Genomic DNA, 26,877 nt, shown 5'->3' on the forward strand with positions numbered 1-26,877 from the left:
TGTGAAGCTGAAAGTACATAATGTTATGGGAATTGCTGCAACTTCTCTGTTGCAGTTTTTTAACATATTTTATGGAGTACATGAGCAACTAAAGAAAATTCTACAGTATACAGCAATTAAGTCTGTCTCTGCAGTTTAAGTAGGCATTGATTTTTATACTTTACAGATCTAAAGTTTGAATTTTATAAAATCTAAAAACAGTTTCTCTCAAATCTATTTTTTCAACTCAGTTCTTGATGAAGCTGACAGAATTCTAGACATGGGGTTTGCTGATACAATGAACGCAATCATAGAAAATCTACCTAAGAAACGCCAGACCTTGCTTTTTTCAGCAACTCAAACAAAATCGGTGAAGGATCTTGCACGGCTGAGTTTGAAAGATCCAGAATACGTTTGGGTTCATGAGAGAGCCAAATTCAGGTATGTCAGGATGGTTTTTCTAGACCTGGGGTTTAAACAGATGATGATCCTATTTAGCTGCTTCCCTGACTGTCATCTTGCTGAAGCAGAAGGCAAATCATGCATCCTTCTCCTTCCTTCAATCTCTGGTCCTGTTGCATGCCTTTCTGAAAGTAAGGAATTTTCTGATAAGAGGTTACTAGTTGTGATTGATTTTGTTGCAGGGAAGCTGAACCTGCACCTTGCTTGTGGCTCCCCAGGAACTTCTCTGACTGGAAGTTTGTTTTTTTTTCAGGGTAGCTCCAAGAGTGGGTTATAGTCTGGATGGAGTAGTCTTCTGCCTGTAGCAGCAATCATTTCTTGGTTGCTGCTTTCTTGTTCTTTGGCTTTCTTTCCCCTCCTGCCTTCATATTCACTGTGCAGGACCGCCATGACAACAAATACTGCTGTATTTGTTGCACAAATACAGTTCTTCTGTGTGTCTTTGATAAATCTGGTGTTCCAAGGAAATGCTACTCTACTGGGAATGTGCAGAATGACCATCTTGTTTGTGTGCTCAGTATTGGGTGTCCTTAGGAAACCATATGGCATTTGTCCACGTGCAGTAAGTCTTGTGCTTCCAGACACGCAGGATTTGCTGTGCGCGTTCAGGACTCCAGCCCTGTGCGTGTGAAGTAAATTTGTTGTCATACAGTTTGGACCAGAATGGGAGGTCCTCCCTGGAAGTATATGGTCTGCCCAGCTTAAAAAAATTAATGTGACATTAAATGCAGAAAGGTGCACAGTGTTAGCACATTTTTTTTCTCTCAAAATCTAAGTGAAGACCACTATTTAAAATTTTGCATTTCTGTGGGCTCTATTCTCTGAGTGACATGTTGCTTATGAACATGTATGATTAAGTTTTTCTGTTCTATGAAGCATGCATATATTTCCATACATAAGATGCAGGTGGAGGAAGGTGAAGCACAGTGGTAAAATGGCTCAACCAAGAGCAAACAAGGAATAATCAGCAAAATGAACAGTAGAACTTGATTGAATCCTTAGGCAGGTTTTAACTGTTTGACTCCAGAATGTCTCTTTATTATACTGCAAACAGCATTAATAGTGCTACTGATAAATAAGGGATCTCAAATAAATACAATTGCAGGAGAGAGCAGAGGAGGAGATAGAAGCCCAGGATAGTCCTCTGTTTGAGGAGCGACTACACAAAAATGCAAGGTTTGTGAAACAGATGTAAAGTCTGTTTTAAAGCACATCGGAGTTTTTGAGCTATTTGGGGAGGTACAATTAGATAATAAAACAAATTAATATTTTCCTTTTTTGATTTAGTTTAGAATTACTGCCTTTGTATGTAGGATGGTGTTATCTTAAGGAAACAGTTTCCTGTGAAAGATTTACAAGGCGAAAGGTACTGTGGTATAATTTAAAGTGACTAGTAGAATAAAAATTAGAGCAGTGTCATGTAATTTCTTTCTCTCATGTGGCATCTTCAATAAAATAAAGTAATTTTAAATACCCTTGGTCTCTCTAAGGTGGAGTAGAGGGACTGTGAGAGAAGAGCATTTGAATGTATTTCAAGGGCAAATATGTCAAAGAATATTCTTTTCTTACTTTGTAAAGAACTGAAAGGTGAGTTAAGGTGACAATTTGGAGCTTTGCAAAGTCACTTTGCATGCCAGAGTGATCAGTAAAAATACATCAATGCCTTTTTTGTGCATGATTAGACTGTGCTTTGACATTGCCTTAAGCACAAATGATGCTTTAATAGCACTAATAGACAAAATTGCATTTTTAAGTCAAGGCAAATTGAATGTCACTGCTTAGACATGGAAGGAGTTTGGCTAGGTGCTAGTAACTGAATTTAGAAATGAAGTCAAAAGTTTTTTTTTTTTTTCCCCCTCCTCTCCATCTTCCCCTCACCCCAGGATTATAGTAAACAAACTGATTGGTCTTTCAAGAGTAGCTTTCCAGTGGAGCTGCTAAGACTTGTTCCTCCAAGTGGGAGAACTTCCCAACCTTACTATTTTTTCTTTTTTCTGGATATTTGACAGACACTCTTGACTTGAAAGAAAGGTCAGCAGCTTTTTAGATATTGTATGTCTGTATAATCTGTTTTTTTTCTGTTCTTTATTCTCTTTTTAATGTTATGGGAACTATGGAATCTAAATAAACTTTTTGGTTTTTTTTTTAGTACGCCAGCAACTTTGGACCAGAACTATATTGTTTGTGAGCTTCAACAAAAAATAAACATGTTATACTCTTTCCTGAGAAGTCATCTGAAAAAGAAGAGTATTGTGTTTTTTGCAAGTTGTAAAGAGGTATGACTATCTTTTTTTTTCCCCCCTCTGTGACATATTAAAACTACTAAAATTAAGATATTCATGTAGATATCAAAGCATGAGAGAGGTGAGATTCTGGACTAGCCTGCACCAGGAGAAGCGGGGAGGAGCCAGACCTCCCCCACCTCTGTCGACATGTCGCGCAGGGCTGGTTGGACAGCTGGGGTGTCGGGAAGCGTGGGGCTGTGGGCTCAGTGCGGGAAGGCTCCCGCAGGGATCTGCGTACTGATTTCTATGCTCTGATGTTGAAAAAGGATGCTAAGAGTTACGTAGCGAAGAGCGAGCTAATACGGTTGTGTCTGGTGAGGCATTTCATAGTTGGATTACAGACTATTTAATAGATGTATCTGCTCTTTTTAAAAGCTTTGAAAGCTTGCTCTAAATAAATTATAATTATGAAGTAGTGTGTGGAAAGGTTTTTCTTACGGTTATATAGGATGTAATCCTTTGAATGCCTGCTTGTACAACTGTCCCGGGAGTATTTCTTTGAAATTATTCGTAAATGTTTGTGTGGCAGATATTTCTTTCTCTGACTACTGTATGTGTGGAATATTTTTACTATATATATTCAACAGATAATTGTGTGATAAATATTCACTTTAGTTCTTGCACTTGTGCAAGAGGTTACAGGATTTCTGTTGTTTTGCAGTTGGCTAGAGTACAGTGAGGCTGTAGACTTATTTCTACAGAAATTCTCTCTGAGCTGCAGCTGTTACTGCAATATACACAATTTCTGTAACTATTATCTTAAAAATTATTAGTTAGCCACCTGCTACAGAATAACGCTGCACCATGGTACTGCACCATAGTACGATGTGTAGTAATAAACAGACTGTCTTTTTAAGATAAACTGCTGAAGCTTGAAATAGTAAGACAAGACTATGTAGACTGCTTGGAGTGCAAGCATAAGACACTATACCCCTCCAGTGTTGCCTAAAAACAGCACTTCTGATGGACTTTTCATGTTTGGTCTCTTGCGTGCAGCGTAACTAGTTGTGCCCCAAATCTGCTCCTTGTTGGAAAGCTGCAGAAAGGCATGGCAGCCTTTGCCGTGGTTCATCCCCTGCTGTAGGACCTGGGTGTGTGATGGTGTCTCTGAACTGCCTGTCTTGTCTCTGATGTGGAGAAAAGTGTATCTTGCTTTATGGGCTAAGACTGTAGCTATCTCCTGGATGTGATCATTACCACATAATGTTAAGTTTGTTTATTTTCTTCTGATTTGTTGGGTAACAGGTCCAGTATCTGTTCAGAGTGTTCTGCAAGCTTCAGCCTGGTGTGCCTGTTTTGGCACTCCATGGCAAACAGCATCAGATGAAGAGAATGGAAGTCTACAATTGTTTTGTTCGGAAAAAGGCAGCAGTACTTTTTGCTACAGATATCGCAGCTCGTGGCCTCGGTAGGTGCCCATTAAAGCAATAAAATGATGATCCAATCCTATTAAGACTTTATCAGTACCAGTATGCTCTTGAGGCCAGGTTCACTTCTTACAAATCAAATTGTAGTTTGCTACCACAGTATTTAAAAGCTCATTATGGTGTCTCAGAAAGGAAAAGGTACGCTTTTCAAAGAGTTCTGCCATTCCTTTGCTGAAGAGAGGTGCAGTTCATTTGTACTTAGTTTTTCTTTTTGTCCCTGAATGACCTAAGCTGTCATTAGTCTTGTAATGCCATTTGTTAGTAGTGTAGTCAGTGGAAACTATCTGTTTATTTTTTTTAAGTCTGTAGATAATCTAGGAGAAATTTTAATGTCTGTGGACTGTGTGGGATTATGGGACTTTAAGGGGACAAAATAATAGATGAGGCAAAAGCAATAATATTTTATAGGTGCTGTTTTGGCTTGAGTTTCTCTTTTCTGTGGTCGCTAATTACTGGATTATTTCCTCCTCAGTTACAATTTTTGCAAATACTTTGCTACTTATGACATTTTTTTAATTTTTGGAGGCAATTAAGTATGATAAAAGAGTTTTTTCAGGAGTCTACTTGCATTTCTTTGGGATAGCAAACTTTTATTGTCCAAAATGTAAGGTTTTGTCAGTACATTACAGGAGGAGGAAATTGCTCCAAAATGGAAGTGAACACAAATGAAAACTGTTTATCATGCCTTCTACACGGCTGAAATCTTGCTAGTGAGGAGTTAATGTGGGTATGGTTGCCTGGGTATAGAGTGTAGGTGTAATTGTGGAATACTGCATTACTACAGACTTGGTCAGGAAGTAGCACTGGCTCATTACAATGCCAGCTAGATGAAATACAGCAGTTGGAAATTGCCCTTTAAAACTATAATTCACTTTGAATATTGAGTTCTTGGTCTAGCTTGGTGACTTCCTCTTCCTGTTGTTGAGAGGGACTATGATATTTCTTTACATGGCTAGTTATAGCATTGGTGTCTGACCACAGCTCACTTCAAATCCCAGTAGAGTAGGATAATGAAATTCTAGGTAAAAGTAGGTCAAATCCTGTTATTTAATTATTAAATGTTGTGGTGTTTTGTGGTGTTTTGTTATCTGTGTGACACAAAGCATCTGTCTTTCCTTGTCAAGTGTGAAATTATGTTCCATTCAGTGCACTGTCATAACTTTGGAAATGAAGACACCATTAATTTTAACTTGCTTTGATGAAGAGGCTGGTTGTTTGTAATGTGCTAATACATGCAATTAATTTTATTTTTAACTTGGAGGTTGCATGCAGGCAGTGTCTATAAATTGATATCTAAATGATAGTTCTTACAGGAAACAATGCTCCAAAATAATGTATTACTCTTGAGCAGGAGGATTTTGAGTTCAGAGAGCTTAAAATTTAACATGTGTTTTCTTTACACAGATTTTCCAGCAGTGAACTGGGTCATTCAGTTTGATTGTCCAGAAGATGCAAATACGTACATCCACAGAGTGGGAAGAACGGCCAGGTTCATATTCACTTTTGATTAATATTTTAATGTTTTAATCTAGATAACTACAGGCACTACTAATTGGCTAAAGACTCACTTGAAAAAAAATGAAATATGAGTTGGAAAGAAAGGTGGCTGTTATCACCAGAAGACCCTTTGATTATTTAAAAGAAATGGTTTAACTTAGTTGTTTCTTTGTGAGCATCAGAGACTCCTTATAGCAGATAGGACAAATGATGTCTAATTTAATCTGACTAGGCAGGGTTAATAGTGAAGAAGCAAAAGTAGTCTTTTGTACTTGGCAGGATTACCACAAAGGCTGAGTGGACCACATTTGTGTGTAGAAAAGCTTGTGTTGCCACTGCCATTTATAGGTAAATAAAGCTTTATACTTTGTGGATCCAATTTCTTTCAGTGTCACTGAAGACTCATCAAAAGAATCATAATATTTCTTCCTTGTTTTACTTTGAGAAGTAAGGAATCAAACAGTGTTAATAGCTGGTTAAATTTTTAATTTTCTAAGTCTTTTGTGGAGTTATAGTCTTAGGGATAGCTTTAGTTAAAATATTTGTGGCCAAGGCTTTATAAAGGGAGTTACCCAGATACACTATTGAAAACCTGGTCCTTGATCTCTGAAGCTGATTTTTGAAAGAAACAGGAGTTGTTGTGGTGTATAGTTCAGTAGATTAAAAACTTTATCCAGTTATTTGAAGGATGAAATGCAAGACCTGGCATTATATCTTGTATATAATTTAATATGTTTGCAGTAGGGTTTTACCATCTATGTTGCCATATAGTTTGAAGTCAAATATAATGACAGAACAGTCTCTTAGAACAGGTGTCAGTAATTGTACTGTAGGAGTTTGAGATTTGTGTATTTGGATTGGACAGCAGTAAGTTTTGGTGACTCAGTAGTAGGAACAAGCCTACTTTCAGCACTTTTTCAGAATGTGGAGTTTTTAGGCATGTATTTATTGTAATTGATAACATCTCTGCTCCATTTTTCCCTGTGTCCACCTTTTTGCTACCTACCCTTTTCTTATAGAAGGGAATAATAGATTTTTAAATAGCTTTTGGAAATATGTTGGCTATAAGGAAAATCAATGAATGTTATATATAATTAGATATAATGTGTAGCTGCTTAAAGATTTGAATTTGGCTAATGTCATTGGTCCTGGCTGAAAAAAGACCATAGGCTTAGTTAGAACCTTTTCTTTAAATCCTGTGTGGCTTCTGCAGAAGGCTTGTAATTTTGTGTTCGTGGTATACTGTCATCATGGAAGGGAAAACAATGTATATGACATGGTTTAACTGGCAGCTTCGAGAAGGACTGTTGAACTCTTTCGTAGCTGTGTCACTAAGTACCTGTCCAGATTTAAAGTCCTTAGACCTTTTCCCAACACTTACCAGGTGCTGAGAAGAATGATTGTAAGCAGCTTTAGAGATGGGGAAGAGCTATATAAAGGCAAATAACCACCCCTTTTCAACAATGATTTTAATAAAATGTCACTGTGACCAGGATGTTAGCCTTGCAAGGTTATGGGTCTGTCTTCAGAGGCCTCTTAAATACAACCCTCTGTGGTTGCGTAAGGAACAGGTTTAGGCAGAGTGTGGGGGCAGAGGGTCTGTTCTGCCGTACATCCGCAGTGCCGAACGTCTGCCCCTTGCTTCACCAGGCTGTCATTTAGATCTCTCTTTACATGAATTTTTCAGTAGCCAGACCTTACTGAAATTGTAAGCATATCTGAGCAAGTTACCTGAGCTGGCAGAATTGTGACTGATATTGAAAGCAAATTCCTTCTGTAGGAAAAGCTTTGCAGGTACCTTCTGTCTCTTAACCTGATAGAGAGACCAGTGAAGGTTCTGCCCTACCCTGGGCTTTTGTTCGGGAGAAATGTGCAGAGTCTCTTTGTCCTGATGTTCACGAAACAAATCTGTTCCCAGGACTAAAGTTAAGGGCATGAAAAAACCACTGAAAATAAGATAAGGAAAATATTTAATAGTTTTAGGTATATACTGTGCACTAAGTAAATAAGCTAATGCTGAGTAGGAAACTTCACTTGTTTTCAGTAGCAGCAGTTAGTATGAGAGGAGCTCATGTTTTCTCTATAAACTTAATAAAAATTAACTGCAGTTTAATAGTTGTCATTAATGAGGTTAGAGATAATTACAAAGGTTCATGGGTTATGAGGATGTATAATTGCATGGAATGAAAGCTAAATTAGATATCTCAGCTAATTAGACTATGTTAAGCTGTAATTAAAACTGGGTTGCTGAATACTGTTTACTTTTGAAATCAAATTATTTTGTGACACAAAAGTAAATATGAAAGTCAAGAGAAAGTATTAGTTTGGGACAGGGGCTGAAGATGAACTGTTGTTGTGTGTTTCCACAACTCTCTTGCACTTTTGCAAAGCCTTAGCAAAAGTGCAAGATACTGATTAATTTAAATGGTTAAGACCACTGTGTTCCTTAAGTAGGATTTCACTTGCATTTCATCCTACTGTGGAGCATATATTGCAACCTCTGCATTTTTGTTTATGGTAAAGTAAAATCAAGAAAATCTGGGTGTTGTCCAGTAATGCTTTTACTTTATAGTAGAGTTGGCATGTCCTATATTTTAATTTTTTTTAACTTGGAAGATATGCTACTATTGCAGTGATTGGAAAAATTGTGGAAACTATTTTCTCCAATTGCATTTTTAATGCAACTGTGGAAACTATTGGAAACATTGTGGAAAATATTTTCTCCAATTACATTTTTAAATATTTATTTAAAGTCTAGCTAGTATAGTAACATAACTTCTAAAATATTGACAATACTGTAGCCATGTCCTTAAATATTTTTTGACTATATTCTTGTCATACAGTCTCCTAGCAAATACTGTTATTTAAACTATTACAGAATCAGAATGGCTGAGGTTGGAAGGGACCTCTGGAGATCATCTAGTCCAACTCCCCTGCTCAAGCAGGGTCACCTAGAGCACATTGCACAGGATTGCATCCAGGCGCGTTTTGAATATCTCCAGAGAAGGAGACTCCACCACCTCTCTGGGCAACCTGTTGCAGTGCTCTGTCACCCTCACAGTGAAAAAGTTTTTCCTCATGTTCAGTGTGGTCATTAGACCACACTGCTTTTCCTGTGGGTCTTAGTTTAAACGTTCTAAGTAAATAAGAGATACTTCTAGAGATCGTCTGCAAAACTCAGTTCTGGCTTTTAATTTCTATTGATGCCTGCTGTTCTGTAGCCCATGAAGCCTACAGTTGAAAAAATTCCTTCTTCAGCTTTGTGAAACAAGTTGCAGTGCCACTAGAGGACAGCAAAAGATAACTTCTGAAGCACAGCCATATGCGTTTCTCTCACCCTCCAACTGTTTTTCCAAGCCTAACTTGTAAGTTGTGTGGCATGAAAAGGAACATATATAGGGATGTTTTTCTTTCAGTCATGATTGCATTGACAAGTAGGATAGATATTGGAAGGTCTATTCTATCTTTCTATTCATGCATACGTATTGTGTATTTTGGATGTATCCGTATCCTGTTATCCTGGCATATCTCAGTAATTAATTTCCTTCTTTCCGAGCATTATCTTCCTCGTTCCCCCTGCTGCTTTTCCTTCAGGGGAGACTATAGAAGCTGTTACTTGAGTTTAGTGATTCTTCTGTGTGCGGAGTCTTTTTTAAAAATGTTGACAGTAAAATGCAAGACAATAAATCCGTTGCTCTGCAGTTTTTATAATCACTGTGGTATGTCCAGATCTTTATATAACCTTTAAGTCTGGCTAAGGCTCAGACTTCTGATATTAATGGTATTTAATCTGCACTAGGTTTGTTAGGTGCTTAATCTAAATTAGGAAAGTCACTGTAATTTTTTTGTAAAATGCAGTATGGGTATGCATATAAGCATGCATATTCAGTCTAACTGTACATAAGCTTTATCCTTTAGGTAAATTATATTCTGAAAACAAATGGAATAAAAAAAAAAACAGTATTCTCAAAGCAGGATACTGTATTGCCTATTATCTTTGTGCTGGCTGCTGTGATGATCGCAGCCAAAGAACATGAATAAAGACTTAGAAGATCTCTAATCTCTCTGCTGTGTTGTGAATACTGAAGCATGTACACACAACAAGTTTTGGAAAGGTGAAAGGGGCAGGTCATTTAATGATATTACTCTGTCATGAAGTAAACTGCTTTGAAACATGCTCATTGGGGCTCCCCTTAATTGCACATTAGAGGTATGGAAGTGAGACTAATAAGCCTTTAGAATAATCTGTCCAAGTGGGACTAAAGCATTTAAAAATGTGAGTGACTTAATGGAACAGTTTTTCAGTGGTGGAAGCTTGTGTCTGGGAAACGTGTCCCAGAGATGTGTGTCGTGGGTAGTCAATAAACTGCATAATCAAGATGACAGCTCCTTGTTTGATTATCTTTTTGTGTTTAAGACCTGCTGAAGCACTTTTACTGATGTTTCTTTAAAAAAAAGTGTGGTATTTAGACCATCTCTTATATTATATTGCAGTCAAATCATTATCTTAAGTAAAATAAAAATAGCTGCCAGTGGAGGTCACAAGAAATCGTTGACACCACATATTTAACTTGCAATTTATATTATTAAAATCTCTAAAATTAAATACTGTAACCTAGCTACATTCTTAACAGTATCCTGTGGTGCTGCAGTTGCATTAACTGGAACTATATTATCCATTAGAACTTTTTTCTAATAATGTGATACGAATGTTCCAATACACTAAAATGCTAAGTGGCTATGGTTATTACGTGCTGACAAGAAACTATCCTGGAAGCTGTAATAAAAAAAACAAGCACATATATTTCAACACAGTAGAGTGGACACAGCTGCTGTGGGAAATGGATTGCTCACAAACTAGCTGGAGGACTCAACAACCTCCCAAGGCCTTTTAAATTCAATTTATTTTGAGACTAGCATGATAAGGTTTGTGAGCTGCTGCCTGTTCTTGTCCATCATTTCTCCTGCATGAGTGTGCTGAGCGGACATGAAGATGAGCTAGTATGACTGAATGAAGGGGATTATGATATTGTGGCATACATAAAACCTAGTTACGTGGTTCTCGTGATTTGGCTATAGAGATAAATGGGCCCTACTGTATAGACGAGAGAAGGAAGAGGATGTAAAGTGATCAGAAGAAATCCCTGCAAACCCCCGAAGTGATCTCTAACTTGATGGTAATATTTACTGATAATTTTTTTAGGGTCTAACTGAACTGAGGTCTATAGACTGTAGTCTATACAAAAGAGGGATAGGAATGAACAAAACACTGGAACTAAGATAATTCAAGAACCTACTTGACTTAGTTTTTAGTTTTAAATGCTCTGTGAAGTTCGGATTTTTCATAGCCCATGGAAAAGGGAGCTCTTCTCACTAGCTTAGAAACCTTCAGCTGTGAACACGGGCTGTCCACAGCATTTGTTTGGCTGTGGGTGGCAAGGAAGCTTCCCGGTGGGTGGTGGCCCTTGCTGGGCTGCTCTGGCAGGACTCCCCTCAGGCGGTACAGCCCGGTTTCCACTTAGCAGTGCAGTTCACTTCTTAAAGATTGCTGCTTTAAAGAAAAATGCCTGTCTTAAAGAGACGATTGATTATGTAGTTAGGATAGAAATCGTGATATTTATGCATGTGTTCATTTGTCACTTAAAAAATGGAACAGCAGATTCCCACCATAGGGAAGAAATCCAGCAGTGTAAAAGGTATGAGCAAGAAGAGTTTTATCTACTGTTTATCAGGGTCTAGGAGAAACAATATTTTTTTGTTTTGAAACTTAGATGTCACCAATCCCTTTTGTGACAGAAGGCCCGGAAGGTAGTATAATTGGAAACAAAATTTTGTCTAAACTGAACACAATGTGAGGGAGCTAAAGCTGTTACTTTGTTTTAAGAAAGATGTTTAAAAATGAGAGCTTACATAATCAGATTTAACAGTTGAATTTTAAAACAAAACTATGACTTATTGTATTTCTGTGGAAGGCCTTAGGGATAAATACAGATATTATTTTCTCCCTGTTGAAGGGTAGCCTGTGGGTGAACAGATTTATTCATATGAGTATCAGATTGAAATAGGTCTTCTCAGAATAAAAGTGCCGATTTTGACTTTTTTGGGATATATTTTCATAGCTGTTTAATATTATCCCTTTACATGAAAAGAGCGAACACAGACAAACGTGCATCAAACTGAAATGCTTTATGCTTCACTGTTGTAGATATTTTATCAAGGAATTGAAAATCATAAAATGAATTAACATGCTAGAATTATTAGAACTTGACTCACTTAGCAGTCCTTATTGAGTGTGGTTGTTGAGGTTTTTAATTAACCTATTCAAAATGTAGATTGGAAGTCACTGTTTATAACCTAACTTCCAAAAATTAGATGTGTTTTTGCATACACAGCTGGTGATTCTCTCAGTTTTCAAGTACTTCTTACAACAGATGAAGAAATACTGTGCCTGTTTTTTTCTCCCTCATCCTCAAATCTCAGTTGCAGTCTTATGTATGTTAATAAATATATAGAGAGAGTTTCAGTGGAAAAGTGGATCTCATACTCTTTCAGTCTTTACAGGGATAGGTAGTTAGCTGTAGAAGCAAAGATCTGTGCTGTTTTTCAATTTTGTTTGTCAGTTATTCCACATGATGGAATTGTTTCATTCTAGATTCTTAATGAAAACTAAAATAGTATGCCAAGGTTTAAAGAACATTGTTGTTGCAGAGTCAGCTATTCAGAATATTTGGGGTCTGAATGGTGTGCAATGAATAAATGATGGCTTTCCATGATGAATAGTTAGGCTTCCCAGTGGAACTAACCATTAAATGATTTGCACTAATAGTTGGGCCAATGTGTACGATGAATCTAAAGTCCTGTGGAAGAAGTGTGAAAACATGTATTTAGAGTGGTATTATAATACACATGCAAAAGGAGGCAAATTTAGTGGTCTTAGTTTTGATGCTGTTTGAAGTGTTCAAATAGCGTTCAATTTGAAGGTTTAGTAACCTTAATGCTTTTGTGTTTATTATAGCTCAGTGGCCTGACTTTCTGTATGTCAGGGTTAACATTCCTGAAGCAGATATTTTACACTCAAAATTTCATCTAATCTTTTTTTAAGTTACATTGTTTGGGGTTGTTCTTGTTTTCTGTCTACAACTAATAGGAATTTGAATGGGAAACACAAGGAATGGCCACCTGTGGTGCATAAATTTTATAAATTTGCATATAGTCTTTTTTGGAAATGCAGTTTTTAATTTGCTAGATATGATTTTTGTGTTTCTTAGGCCTTTCAGGAATCTTTTGACTTCCTGACAATAACTAGCTGAGCATTCTGGTCATCATTCCCAAATCTTCAAAAGTGCTGGCCTCACACTGTTTTCATGAGATTTCCTGTTATTCTCTTTGGGTTTTGTCTGAGTTTGAACAAAACATATCCTCAGAACTAAATTATCTAATAAGTGAGATCGAAACTCGGATCTTGAGTTTCTTGACTATGTAGGATTGGAGTTCAATCATCAAATTAATACCAGGCAATCCAGTCCTATATAAATTCTAATAAAGTAGTATCTGATTATAAATCTCAGCTAGAGAGTTTTTCCAAAGTCAATCAAATCTAAAATTTCAATTCTGTTAAGGAGCTTAATATTTGAAATCAAATTATCGAAGGACTGAACCATGACCTCAGAGCCGATTACAAAGTTTCTTAGATTTGAGTCCATGCATGCTAACTTTCTCCCCCAGCCGTCACAGAAATACAATAGAAATGTTACTTACTGAATGCACTTCAAATGTAATAATTTTGTTTATTAGATATGGATGTTTACCAAAATTTTTTTTAATGGTATGAGGCATGCTTGACTCAGGTCCTTATAAGACAATATGCAGCACTATTTTAACTGTTAAAATTGTCTTTCTCATCTTTTCTTTTTATTACTTTTATGAGCATTTACATACTTGTGGACACATAGCTATGCCTTTGTCCTTGAAATGAAGTAATAAGACTGAGACTTCTCTGGCAAATGACAGAAAAAAATATTAGAAAAGGAAAGATCTCAGACTCTTCAGTTATTCCAGCTTTCCGAACTTCTTTAGAACTGGAGCTTGGACTGCAAACAAAGACCGGAAAAACAGTATTTTGCTTACTCCCCTTGGCTCTCTATAGTAAATCTCATCTGGGGGAGAAAGAGCCTTTTCAGAAATTGATTTGGCTTTCTTGATGTCTGACTTCCTTTACCTGAAAGGATCTGCTGTGGTGAGCTTCTGGAATACTAACATTCCCTGAGATGGCTTATTGCTTTGGAATACAAAGCTTTTTAGGGGTGTCTTTAAGCTCATAAGTTTGTAGCTTGCGGTAGCTTACTTCCTCCTAAGTCTTTTGACAGATAAGCTAATAGCATATGTTGATGCCCTCCATGCTGGCCCGGTTATGCTTAAATTAGATCTTAAGTGGCAAAGGTCAACTTGGAAAAGTCACATTTAAGCAACAGATGAAAAAATACACATATTTTTGATTATGGTGGTTGATCTGTTACTTCCAAAAGTAAAAAAAATTCTACACTTAGGTTCCTTGCATAGTTTTGTGTGTGGTGAATACCTTCAAAAGCATTGTCACCTGCATTATATTGAGTTTTCTGGAAGTGGGAAATATGCAAACACAGGAAACCGTCACACAAGTATCTTTGTATCTTCAACTCTCCTCCCCCAAATTTTACAAATATCTCATTATCTTCATTTTTCTCCTTTTCCAATTTTAAAAATAGATGTTTTTGTTCTTTCCAAACAAGGCAGAAATACTACTTTTAACTCTCTTGAAGTTTGGCATCAGCTTGTATCTTCTGAAATATAAATGTTAGGAAACAAGTTCCAATACATCTGTTCAAGATAGTACCTGTATAATGTTTCCTTTAATGTCTACATACACGCACAGACTATCCTTACAGTTCTCTGCCCATTACTTTCCCATCATTTTTTTCCCTACCAAATGTCTGTTTTCCTGCAGAACACTGTTGCCTGACCAGCAGTCTGACGGTTCCTGTTCCTGTTTTATTCAGGTATTGTCATGACTTACATGTCACTGACAGTTAATGTGATGTATTTCACTGAAGCGTATGTTACAGCGGTCATGTCAGGGATGTATAATGGCTCTGGGTATAGCTGCAACAAGCTCAGCTCTAGCTGCACAATATGGTGGTATTGATTAATAACCAGATTACGTTTTCATCTATTGCCTTGGTGATAATGGTAGTATTGGTTTGCTTTAACAGTATTGGTTGGGGTATACGCAGCCTTTGATTAGTTCTGATCAAGGTTGGGTTAGGATTAACTAAAACTTACTGTGTTTGGCCTGCGTGAAAAGAATTTTTTCTCATCCTGGCCTCAATGAATGGTTACCATGCTGTCAGTTCCTTCATGCTTGTTACCAACTGGCAGCTCAGGGTGATCTTTAGCAGAAGATTAGGACTGATTCTGTCATGGTAAATACACTATCCTCTCAACTGAACGATTGAGCTCTCCCCCCCTCCCCACACACACAAGGAAATAAAATTATTCTGCAGCTCCGTGCATTTCTTTGCTGGGGAAATAGTGCTCTTGACATTCATTAACCATTTTTGTCTGCTTCTAATTAGCCAGCACCAGATTGTCCTAATTTATCCCATTTCCTTCTTATCTAGCCTTTGGAGATTGCCCTTGTTTGTAGGTCTTCTCTTTCTCACCTGCAATCAGTGCAAATATGTCATTCCTACCCTTTGTTTTGTAGTGCTAACGATGTTTTGTCACTGCTTCCTTTCCTGTAAGTCAAGATTGAATTGCAGAAAAATTACTTGCCTTTTTATTAAATGTTGAAGCCAGTACATTGCTTCTTGAATAAATAAATGGGACAGGTATGAACTAGAAGTACAGGGATACATGTACTTTTAAGATAGCTGTCCACTTTTGGTGACAATTTGAAGGCTTCAGTCAGCAAGCGTGAGAACTTTTTGCAGTTTCTTCTCTTTTGTAGAAAGACATTATAGTCCTCCTGCAGAAGAAATTTAGTAGCTGAGGTTGACTCCTTGCTGTTTTGTAGTATATAAAAGTGTAAAGGTTTTATTTGTGTCTCTTGAAAAAAAAAATACAGGAATGTTCTTTTTTTGGCTTTAGTGGAGAACTTTTTTCCCTTAGGAGATGGAAGGATGTTCTTTTCTCCTATGTTTTAGATGTTGTAATGGAAACAAAATTTTGAGCAGACAGTTGAAATGTTCTTTTCTTTCTATGCCAGTTTTCAGGGGCTTGTGTTGTGAGTTTGCAAATATAGAAGTTCTTAGTATGAAAGGCTCAAGGAAAACACTTTTTTAGGAAACTATGAGGCTTTCCACAGCAAGAAACACCTCTGTTTTGCAGGTTGATCTTTTTAAGACTGTAGCTTTCTTATTAGTGCATTTGTTACTAAATTGTTCATTTCATTTTGAGATATGTAAAACTTTGCACAAGTAAAACTCCTGTATTATAGGCTTGCATTTTCTTTTCTGTAAGTAAACACCCATGGGAGAGGCTAAATAGATACAAACCTTTCCAGATGGTACTTAAGATCTCTTGTTCTTCAGCTTACTCAAATCAGTAATGATTTCATTTTCGTGTTTAGCTCTGAAGAACAGCATTAATATTAAACCGGCGGTTTTCACACTTAATTAAATCACACTTCTTGTTGCCTTGGTAGCTTGACTGAAACTTACTGTTCCTCCTCCCTTCTATTCAGTTTAATTTAAGTGCATTTAAAATATTAACATTTAAATGAGTGAATGACTCCAGAATATCTAAGGAGAATGCTTGGACTGCCTTGATAGTTATCAGGTGTCTTTCTGTCCCTTTGAATATCTGAATGCATCAGCTCTGAGGAATATTTTTAACGTTGCTTCTTTTCTTAGTAGTTGCCAGAAGATGAGAAAGTTTATGCACTTGAAAACCTCTCTCTCTATTCTTTATTTTAACGTGATTGCTTCTTTCCTTAGCCATTGTCTGCATAAAGGCTTTGTAAGATTTAATGTAAACTTTGAAATAGTTGCTCTCCATAGATACCAGGTTTAATGCTTGCTTTCTTTTTTGAATCATCTATGGAATGTGTCTTCAGAACTTGTAGTTTCTGAAAAGATGACTGACTCAGCATATAATATGTTTAGCACTAATAGCACAAGAATACCTTTTGCTAGTCAGATGAAAGGTTCGTCTGATCCCATATGGTGTTTTGAGTGGCCTAGCGGATACTGAGGAAAACCTATAGGACCAAGTCTAATGTACAATGATGTTTCCCATAATATATCATTCCAGTGTTTGGGTTTGTGGTGTGCAGAGACTGTATCTACATCCATCAGCCCTTGATGGTAATTTTTTTCCGTGATTTGTGTAGCACTCATCTTTCATAGTATGTTTCACACTAACACAAGAAATATATTAAAGCAAATTTAGGAATGCTAGGTCAAGCACTCAAAGATACTAAATGCCAGAAGCAACAAAACTGTGTGAATCACTTCCTGACTTTGACTAATCTTAATGAACCTACAAAGATCATCCTACAGTGTGATCGAGACCTTCTTTGTCTTGATAGATGAGGAAGATTCTTACTGAGAAACTAAACAGACATTCTTTGCAGACATTAGATCATTCTCATAGATCTTTTCTGAATTCTTTCCTCCTATAGCATCTATTTTGAAGAGAAGAGCAAAATTGTGTATGTTATGCTATAGAAAGAATTGAAGAGACTGTTACTGGCAGCAATACCATCTCTGTTCTCCTGTCTGATACCTGCTTTAGGTAGATAAGAGAACATTTTCCTTCTTTCCAGCAGTGCATTGGGAGTTCAAGTTCATTTGATGAATAATTATCTGCCCTGGAGCTGTGACCATCAATTTTTTGCCATAAAATTCAAAGTCCTCTCTGGCTCAATTGTTTTCCAGGATTCCATCGTCTCTTCAGACAGTGCAGTATGTGACATGCACCTACTTTGTTGAAATATCATTTGGAATTTGGCTGTGTTAAAATATATAGAGCTGTCATAAAGTGTGGGCTTGGTCTTTATAAATAAGACAGTCCAACTTTAATTATTATACAAACAGCCCAAACATTCACTGAATGTTTTGTCAGCAGTGACTTATGGTCCCTGACACTGTTGCTAAAGATAATAAATTGCCTTAACCCAAACATATGGGTTGCTTTAGAACTTTCTCAGAACCATCCTGCAGGGTGATATTTCTGCATCAACAATGTTTTAGGCCTACTAATTAAAGGGATTAAACTCAAGTTAATATATTACACATTGGTTTTTGTACAGTACTTCAAACCCCCACCCCAGAACAATGTTTTCTGGCACAGAGCCCAAATGTCTTAGCGTTTGTTTCATGTTACTCTTACCAAACCGTATTTTGATAAATTTTCATGGTGTTGGTGTGTGACAAAGGCTCTCCTCTGTATCAATTTGATTTCCCTGTCAGATTTCATAATCTAGAATGTCAGTGTTAAATGTTTTACATCATGAAATTTTATAAGAATTAAAAAAAGGCAGAATTTTTTTTCTGGAATTATCTTTAGAAAACAATCCCCAGACCAGTACACCCAACAGCATTTTGTTGTGGCTTTGGAAATTCATCAAATGAAAGCAGAGAGCTGTAATGAAAACTGTCATACTGTTTTTACTGCAGATTTTGTTGCTTACTGCACTGTGCCAGATAGTGCTTGTAGTTTTCAAACAGTTCTGCAGTACAGTTTTTGCCAAGTGATAGCTGTTTATATTTTGAGGGATGTCTCCCTACATTCCATCTCAAATGACTTTTATCAGTTAGTGATACAATTCTCATCCGGCGTGCCTGAGGATATCCTTCCACATTCTCTGGCCTCACACTTAAAGCTATCTTAAGCCAAAGAGCCTTGGCTCCAACACTTCCTTAAATAGCATTTCAATCCGCTTCTCCATCCGCAAAGATTGGACTGGTATTTTCTTCTATCGCTGCTGAGTTTTTATTGGAAAAAATCCCATATATGTGACCTACCTTGGACTAGTCTTATTCTCTGTGTGGTTTCTAACCCAAAGACAAAGTAATAACATCTCCCACCTTTCTGCTGAAACTTTATACCTTTTGTATAGTCTCCTTTCCTTGATGGTTCTCTTGATGGGGAAGAGTTAATGCAATTGGAGCACAGACCCAACTGGAAAGGTGTGATGGAGTAAGAGAAGCCAAAGATTTATGGAAGGGCAAGAAATGAATGGATGAATGATGGACAGAAGAGGGAGAGGTACTGATCCAGCAACAGATTAAGAGTGGAATAAAGATAGAGTGAACAGGTTAATTATCATATAGAAAACAGAAAGGATATGCAGATATGTTTAAAATAGATGAAAAGTTTTACCAGCATAGAAGGAAAAGGAAAATGTGACTGGAGCAGGAACAAAACCAAAGGCCTGTTAAGGTAGTAAATAATTTGATATACAGTAGCACTTGAAAAATAATATAATGAGTAATTTGTTTCAAATAAATGCACTATTTGTAGTCATAGCATTTTATGTATTAGAATGTGTTCCTCCCAGGGACCCTGTGAGTAGCTTTGCTAGTTCACTGCTGCTCTGTAGGATGACTGATTTCTGTCTTGCTTTGGTTTGTCCCACAAAAACTCTCCTCAGTTGGTTGTGTTGGATTCTGTCCCGTTTTGGCACATTTCTGAAATTAAATTTAATTGGGTTGTTGTTTTTTTTAATACAACAAGGCCTCTATGCAATATCTCTCTATTAACCTGTTAACTTGCTATTAACTCTAAAGGAGTATTCTTAAACAAATAAAAGAAGAATGAATATACCTGTTGCAATAAACGTGGGCTCAGATAATGCAGACAAGCTAATTCATCACTGTACTACTTCTGTAGTAGGATTTACTGTTTGTTTACTAGTGCTGTTGAGTAATTTGTTCTTCATGAGCTTCTTCAATTTGCTAAGTTCAACAAAAGTAGTAACTGACACTTTGTCACTTCAAGGAGATGAACAAGGAAGGTGCTTTAAGAACAAAATAGAAGAATTTTTATTTTTTTGGCTGACCATAAATCTGAGTAACTGTCAACTCAGTTAGATTTGATACAGCCGTTGAAAGCATTGATGAGGGAGTGCTAGGTATGGTTTTCATGGAATCAGTCTGTATTTTTTCTTTTGCACCTGGAAACTGGTTCTGTAGATGGAAGAACTGCTGTCTTTATGCTTTTCTTCAGTGATGCCTTTGTGACCTGCTAGACCAATAGCCTTTTTTTAAGACACAAGTAGAAGTTATTTGGGATGAAGGCATTTAATCCTTTCTTAGCCTTTACCTTCTTTCAGTTGGAGGATATGCAAATGAGAACCGGTTGTAGCCAAGTGTTAGGAAGAGTTGCCTGTTGATAAAGCGTGAGTACAAGTCGCTAGATCTGCTGGTATTGTAAGCTTTTGCCCTTTGATTACCACAGAAATGTTTTTAATGCAGAGAAGAATAAGAACCGCTGATCTGAATCCATATCTTAGTCCCAGATATTTAATGTTGTATGTATAGTTTTGAGACCAGTATAAGTGTTGGCATTGGCAAATCACTTAATTGGTTTGCCTCTTCTTTTCCCTTTGTAAAGTGAGGATTGTTGTCTGCTATTTGGGATGCTTATAAGGAAGCAAATATAAATTCTAATTGGTTATTGAAAACTTCAAAAAAAAAGTGCTTTTTGTATGTTTACTTAGTGTCTTTTTTGTTGTGTTTGATCAGATACAAAGAAGGTGGTGAAGCTTTGTTAGTGTTGCTTCCTTCGGAAGAAAAAGGCATGGTGGAACAACTGGCACAGAGGAAAGTACCTGTCAGTGAAATCAAGTAAGTGATTAATGGCTTGTATGTAATTCAGCCTTCTTTCCGTAGGAATATTATGATAGGTCTACTACAGTTGTGATCTAGTCAAGTGCCGATAAGCAACATGAATTGCCTGGAGTTAGACAAACATTGGAGATCGTTTGTTTTTGGCAGTATTGTAGAAGGAAAGGACCTTGAGAGGTAACCTGTTCCATCCTGCTTCCCAAAGGCAGGATCAGCTGCGCAAATCATTCCTGATAGATGTTTGTCTAACTTGCTGAAGAATATCTCCGCAGTTCACAAGGTGATCTCGTCTGTACTCAACAGTTCCTGCCATTAAGGGTTTTTCCTCAAGTATCTGATAGGCATCTCCCTTGTAGTAATTTAAGTGAAATATATTTTTGGCACAGGACAAAAGAAATATGGAAAAGAGAAGAAAAATGACTTATTCCCTTACTCTCTGCAACTACTTTCTACCTGATTGAACATTATCGTTATCTTTTACCTTTTTTTCTTCTGGAGATTAAATAATTACAGTTTCTTTAATCTTTCCTTGTATGCTTTTTTTAGACCTGTTATCGTTCTTGTTTCTCTTCCCTGCCTTTTCATTAGTTCCAGACTATTTTTCCAACTTGTTATGGTCTTTCTGAATCAGTTAGTTGAAGGATAGGAAATAAAAGATGGGACTAAATGATCATTTTTAAAGTCAGTTTCCATTTGTACAGTTAGTATAAAACTCTACAGGACTCCATTGATATACCCTCGCCATTTTGAAAAGAGTTACAAAAGGACATAATGATACCATGTAAGAATAAAAAAGCACCTACATTTCCAATATCCATTAAATGCAAAATAGTGCACATGTAAGAAAGATTAAAACCCCTAACTGTAAAAATAATAAATTAAAAAAAAAATCAGTGGTGATTTCTTAATTAGCTATTATAGGTAGGTAGGAGTCCGTTGTTCTCTGAGGCTGTCAGCCCAATGCTAAATGAAAAGGGCAAACAGAATGTGAAGGAAATATGGGAGAAGAATTGAAAGCAAGCCAGAAAATATGCTATGATCTGACTAATTTTAAATACTGATAGAGTTCAGGTTACCCCATGCCAAAAACCTAGTAGAGCTAGAAAAATGCCGGAGAAGAGTGACAAAGTAAAAATTAGTTTCTGTGCAAGTGGGTATGAGGAGGACTAGGACTGTTTTATTTTGAAAAGCTATGATTTGAAGGAGAAGATGTGAATGTTTAAGCCTGAAGATAATTAACTGTATGCAGAGAGTGATTGTGGAATATTTGTTTTTGATATCAAAACAGATAATTGTTTTTGATAACAAAACAAAATAGTGTGAAACTTTAATTAAGCAGTTGTCCTTACCTCATCACTTAAACCTTCATATCAACTCAAAACTAACTGTGCTGTGTTCTTTGAATTCTAGTGTAACGAATGATGGTAAGAAATTGAAATTTCTTAAACTGTTATCCTTTTTTTTTTTTAATTCCACTTTCCATACATGTTTATGTACAATATACAATAATATATAGTATACTTTAGAGCATTCAAATAGGACAATAAACTACTCTGAAACTGTTAAATATTACATTTATAAGCAGTCTATAATTTCAAAAGTTTTAGATGCAAACTGTAAACTCAAATTATTTTCAGTAGTACCTTGAGACTACTTCATTGCATCTAATTTAGTTGAGTATCAAGATAAACAAGCTGCTTCCCAAGGACATATCCTAACAAATTTTTGTGCCTCTAGAAAATTTTACTAAAGGAAGGAGGTGTGGTGCTGCTCCGGCTGCTCTCTTGCTCAGCTCTTTCTACCCCTCCAGCCTGCCAGCTTGTCTCCTGTAACTGTAGGTAGCCAGGATCCAGACAGAAAGCACCAAGCAGTTGAAGCAAGAAAGGGCTGCTTCTTGGAAGCTGGCTGAAATACAGGAAGCGTTCTGCTGCTGCTATATCAAAACAGTGTGTGTGTGTGTGTATAAATAAAAAACAGTATATATTAAAAAAAATAATCGAAACTTACCTTTTGGATGTTACAACTACAAGTGAGTTTTTTTTTTAACTTAAAAAATGCACACAGTGCTTATTTAAACGAATAGCAATTGGGTCTTCACATTGGTCATCTTGGAAGTGTCTTCATGTGTGCATGCTCTCCTGAGGATTCAGTGTTGGATGAATTATCTTCCCAAAACCCAGGTGTCTTTGGTAGTGTATAAGGTTAAAAAATATAAATAAGATAGAAAAAAAGTGTTAAAATCACTTCTAGCTCAGTCTATACAATCTTGCAAGTTTAGCACATTAGTAAAGTTTTCCTGCTGACACCATAAACTTTTTGAACTGCCGTCTTCCCTCTAGATGTGTTGTATACTGGTGAAATGAAGATTCTTGCCTGATTTCTTAAGAGTGCTTACAAGCATTCTTAAACATGACTTACTTGCTGCTATAATTACAGGAGAAAAAGAGCTAAGGCTGGAATTTGCTAGGATAACTGTCTTCCTCCCAGTGCATCTCCATGATGCGTTGGAAATTCTGACTCGTACATCCTCTGCGAGTTTTATCCCTCCCGTGAGGAATCCTGTAAGGAGCTTACCTTCTGTGCAAGCGTAGAGGATTCATGTCAGTGCTGTTTTTCCTATGCAATTGTTACTGAATAACATGCTATGCTCTGTAATGTATTGCACTATGCAATTTGTCTTTTTCTGATGCTCTCTAACAGTGAAGTGTTACCAGCAGATTCACTCTGTAAAGGCCTTTGAAATATGAATACAAGCTTAAAACTTGCAACTTCCATGTGCTGCAGCTAACTATGTATTTTATGTGCTTGAAAGCATAATGGTGTGTATTTTTAATGCAATATAGATTTTCTCATCAGAAGTTGTGTTTAAAAAAGAAAAATGCAGACGTGTTCCCATGGGTCAGAAACTGCTAAAGCCTTTTGTGTGGTAGCTATGCTTTCAGTATGTTAATCGTGTTTGAACAGCTGTGTGTAAGGCAAAGTATTTTTAAGCCAGTGGCTGATAAAGAGAAAGCATACCATTTTAGGGTGCCATTTTGGCTGGGTGTTTTTTGTTGCTTTTGGGATTTTTATTTTTATTTTTTTAATTCCACTTTGAGGATGGGGAAGGGAGTGTGTCTGGTTAAAGCAGTGCTTGCGTTCTGGTGTTGAAAATGGAAAATGAGAGGAAAGCAGAGTATTGACCAGCAAACTTAGAGAGCAAATGCACCTAATCAGTTCATAAGACCAAGTAAGTGGAGTTCATATTTACATTATGGCACAGTCAGGAGCGGCCATTTATGCAGCTGCCAGGCAAAACAACAGTGCCGTTGCGTAAATGCAAAATGTGTACACACAGAGCAAGAAAAGAAAGAAACAACCTAGCTAAAAGGACAGACCATGTCATAAAATCCTTCATGTCATAAAATCCTTCTATTTTTTCCATAGTTTCCTCTCTCTCACTTGCTCTTAACTGTTTAAGCAAGTTTATAAATTATGATAATCATTAAAATTTTTACATTTGTTAGGTTTGTCTCTCCAAATAGTCACATGCACAAAATTACAGCAAGGAGTTGTGTTCACTCAGAAAAAAGCATACAAACTCCTTATTAAAACAGTCCATTTTAGTGATGACCAAGTTTCTCCTTTTTTGGAATCCCAGGATAAGATAAAGAGGATAGAGGATGGGTGTCATGATACAATATTGGAGAGAGAAGAATCCAGTATTATGACTTTTTTTAATATTCTGGTTTGCAAATTTACACATTCATTAACAAACACGCAACCTCAGAATGCGCTCAGGGCACCATACCCTATTTGTTAACCTAACTTTAGATTTACGTCACAGTGTCTTGCCTTGCTTTTAACTGTAAAATACCTTGCAAATTTCAACATAATTACTTAAGCTAAATTCTATGTGCAGGCAACAAAATGTTGTTGTATCTTGTCTAAATTTATTTTCCACTATGCTTGGAGCTCCATTAACATATTGTTTCCTGGAAATATTTAATCACATTCTTACAATATTCAAGTAATTATAGAAAATAATGAGTAACAGTGGGCCCAGGTGAGAACTGGAAGTTAGTACATGCTTTGTTTGACAGAGTCAGTTGTGACTACACTTTGAGTACAGCTTTGAGTACCAGTTTTGCATTTACTTAGAGATTTCATGTAACCATGTTTCCCTTGCTTATTTATGAGAATGTGAGACTGCCAGATGTTTTGCTAACATCAAGATATGACATCTGCTGTTTCTTTCCTATTCTTAAAGCTTGTTATCCTGCTATGAAGGATAATTAAATTGATTAGTCATGCTTTGCTTCTGACTGAACTGTGTTGGCTATTACGTATCTACTTATTTTCTTTAGGTACTTACAAATTGCTTTTTCAGTATTAAGTTAAGAAAACTATTAATTAACTCCTCTTTTTCCCCCTTTGAAGATGAGTACTGTGTTTACCTGTTCTATCTCATAGAATTTCATCTGTCTCAGAAGAATTCTCAAAAATAAATACAGCTATAACTCAAAGTGCTCTGGCTTATTTTGTAGTTGCTAGGGAGCAACTTTCTTTTGATGCATTTGATTATCTAAGTACCTGTTATCCTGTGATTTCCTGTTCTGGTGTGAGCTTGGACTGTGGTGTTACTGCTGTTAGCTGTCTGATTGCAGCTGCTGCTTTCGGTGAAGACAAGGGAAAAAGACACTGAAAAATTTAAGTGCCTTGATGTCATCTCTTAATACCTTTCTCATAACTTGACAGCAGTCTCCAACAATTTCCTGGGCTGTCTTACTGCCAGTGTTAATTTTAAATGCTCTTTGTTATTTGCATTGTCCCTTCTTTGCTCTTTATATCTCTTTTTGTGCCTGTGTTTCTTATTTTATCCCAGTGTATTCATGCTATTTTTTTTATACTTGTCTTCAGTTCTACTTTAAGGTTTCTTCTTGAGTTTTAAGTGATTGTAAGTCTGTTGATTTCATCTAGCTGGACTTTTTACTCTTCTTCCTATGTTTCCTCTGTGAGGTAGTATATTTCCAGTGAGATAGTATATCTTGTGTTTATACCTGTTAATATTATTTAATATTAATTCAGTCATTGCATTTGTTTTGCTGTTCTACCATTTTTCTGTGTTAGGATCATCAGTATTTTCATTGTCACTCTTCCTAGTTGTTGTCATCATCTTGATCTTTGGTAGAATGAAATCTAGAAAGTCCTCCTCTCTATTTACTTTTTCTCTTTGGTGTCTTGCATGCATTCCATTTTGCATGCATGCCAAAGACTTGTTGGTCAGTTTGTGTCCTGCTGAATTTTTCATGTCTCATGTTACCTGTCTTGTATCTTAACACATTCAGAGCAAATTACATGTTTGCTTGAAACTGGAACTTGGGTATTTGGTCTTTGACTAAACTGTAACTAAATAGTTCTTGCCTGCACTACAGCCTACTACCTGCATCTGACAGAGATACAAAATTTAAGTGATGAAGGAATAAGGCTTGACATCTTAGCAAACTAAAGGAAAAACAAACTCCCTGCTTAACTGGTGCTTCCAAATTTAGAAAGAATAATAGATGATCATAATGGCTTACATTACAAGAAATGACTATATAATGTTTCTCACCTAGCATTTTAATCAGTCATGTAAACTGACTTAGTGCTGGGGGAAGAGATCTGATTTTGATTTTCTTGTCTTCCTTTAGCAAAGGCTACATCCTTTGTTGTATGGTATGGGATGACATAACACACAGCAGCAAGAACTAGATTAAGAAATCTGGTAGTTGTGGTGCTGTATCTGTTTTGACCTCCGCTTGAGGGTACCTTCCTACCATATTTGGAAGGTTGCATGATATGTTTGGATGGCACTAGCAGATAGAAAACAGAAGTAGATGAGAAAAAAACCAGGCGGTTAAACCTGGAAAAATGTAAATATCACTGGAATAAGTATAAAAATGCAGAATTTGAGAAAGGACTTGCATAACTTTTACTAGGTTTAGTGGCATTTTCTGTAATATAGCAACTATTGCTTATTCACTGGATCAATATCTTGAGGAGCTCTTTAATCTGTTTAATCTCAACATCCTTTACTTTTGCTCATCTGATTATAACAGAGAAGTATTTTAATTTCAGTACTCCCAGGCAATGAATCTTATTTAAGCTTTGAAAAATGCTGAGGGATTTCCTTATGAAGGCTGCTTTCTCAGTATAGAGTGGTTCTATAATTCAGTATACTTTTTTTTATTTCTTTCTCAGCATTTTTATGAATTCAGAAAGTATTTTAATGTTAATTATGGCTTTGCTTTGGAAGAAGTTTCACCTCTCTCGCTGAAAACTTGTTCTGGATAAAAAGTCTGAGCTTCTGTTTGTCTCCTCTGTATTATTCATTTGAGGAGTGTACCCTTCATCCTGAATATGGTTCCAGTCTAACCT

General features: G+C 36.6%; 1 protein-coding gene across 1 annotated transcript in view; it reads left to right on the forward strand.

The window, feature by feature from the left end:
* DDX10 (DEAD-box helicase 10) overlaps nucleotides 1-26,877 on the forward strand; it is a 231,868-nt gene that overhangs the window by 12,024 nt on the left and 192,967 nt on the right. The window contains exons 6-10 of the mRNA XM_067289783.1: nucleotides 231-420; nucleotides 2,591-2,717; nucleotides 3,972-4,134; nucleotides 5,558-5,642; nucleotides 20,377-20,478. Coding sequence (XP_067145884.1) covers nucleotides 231-420; nucleotides 2,591-2,717; nucleotides 3,972-4,134; nucleotides 5,558-5,642; nucleotides 20,377-20,478 — 667 coding nt within the window. The remainder of the gene's footprint in view (nucleotides 1-230; nucleotides 421-2,590; nucleotides 2,718-3,971; nucleotides 4,135-5,557; nucleotides 5,643-20,376; nucleotides 20,479-26,877) is intronic.

Source organism: Apteryx mantelli, chromosome 1 (assembly GCF_036417845.1).
Source record: "Apteryx mantelli isolate bAptMan1 chromosome 1, bAptMan1.hap1, whole genome shotgun sequence".
Taxonomy (NCBI): Eukaryota; Metazoa; Chordata; class Aves; order Apterygiformes; family Apterygidae; genus Apteryx; species Apteryx mantelli.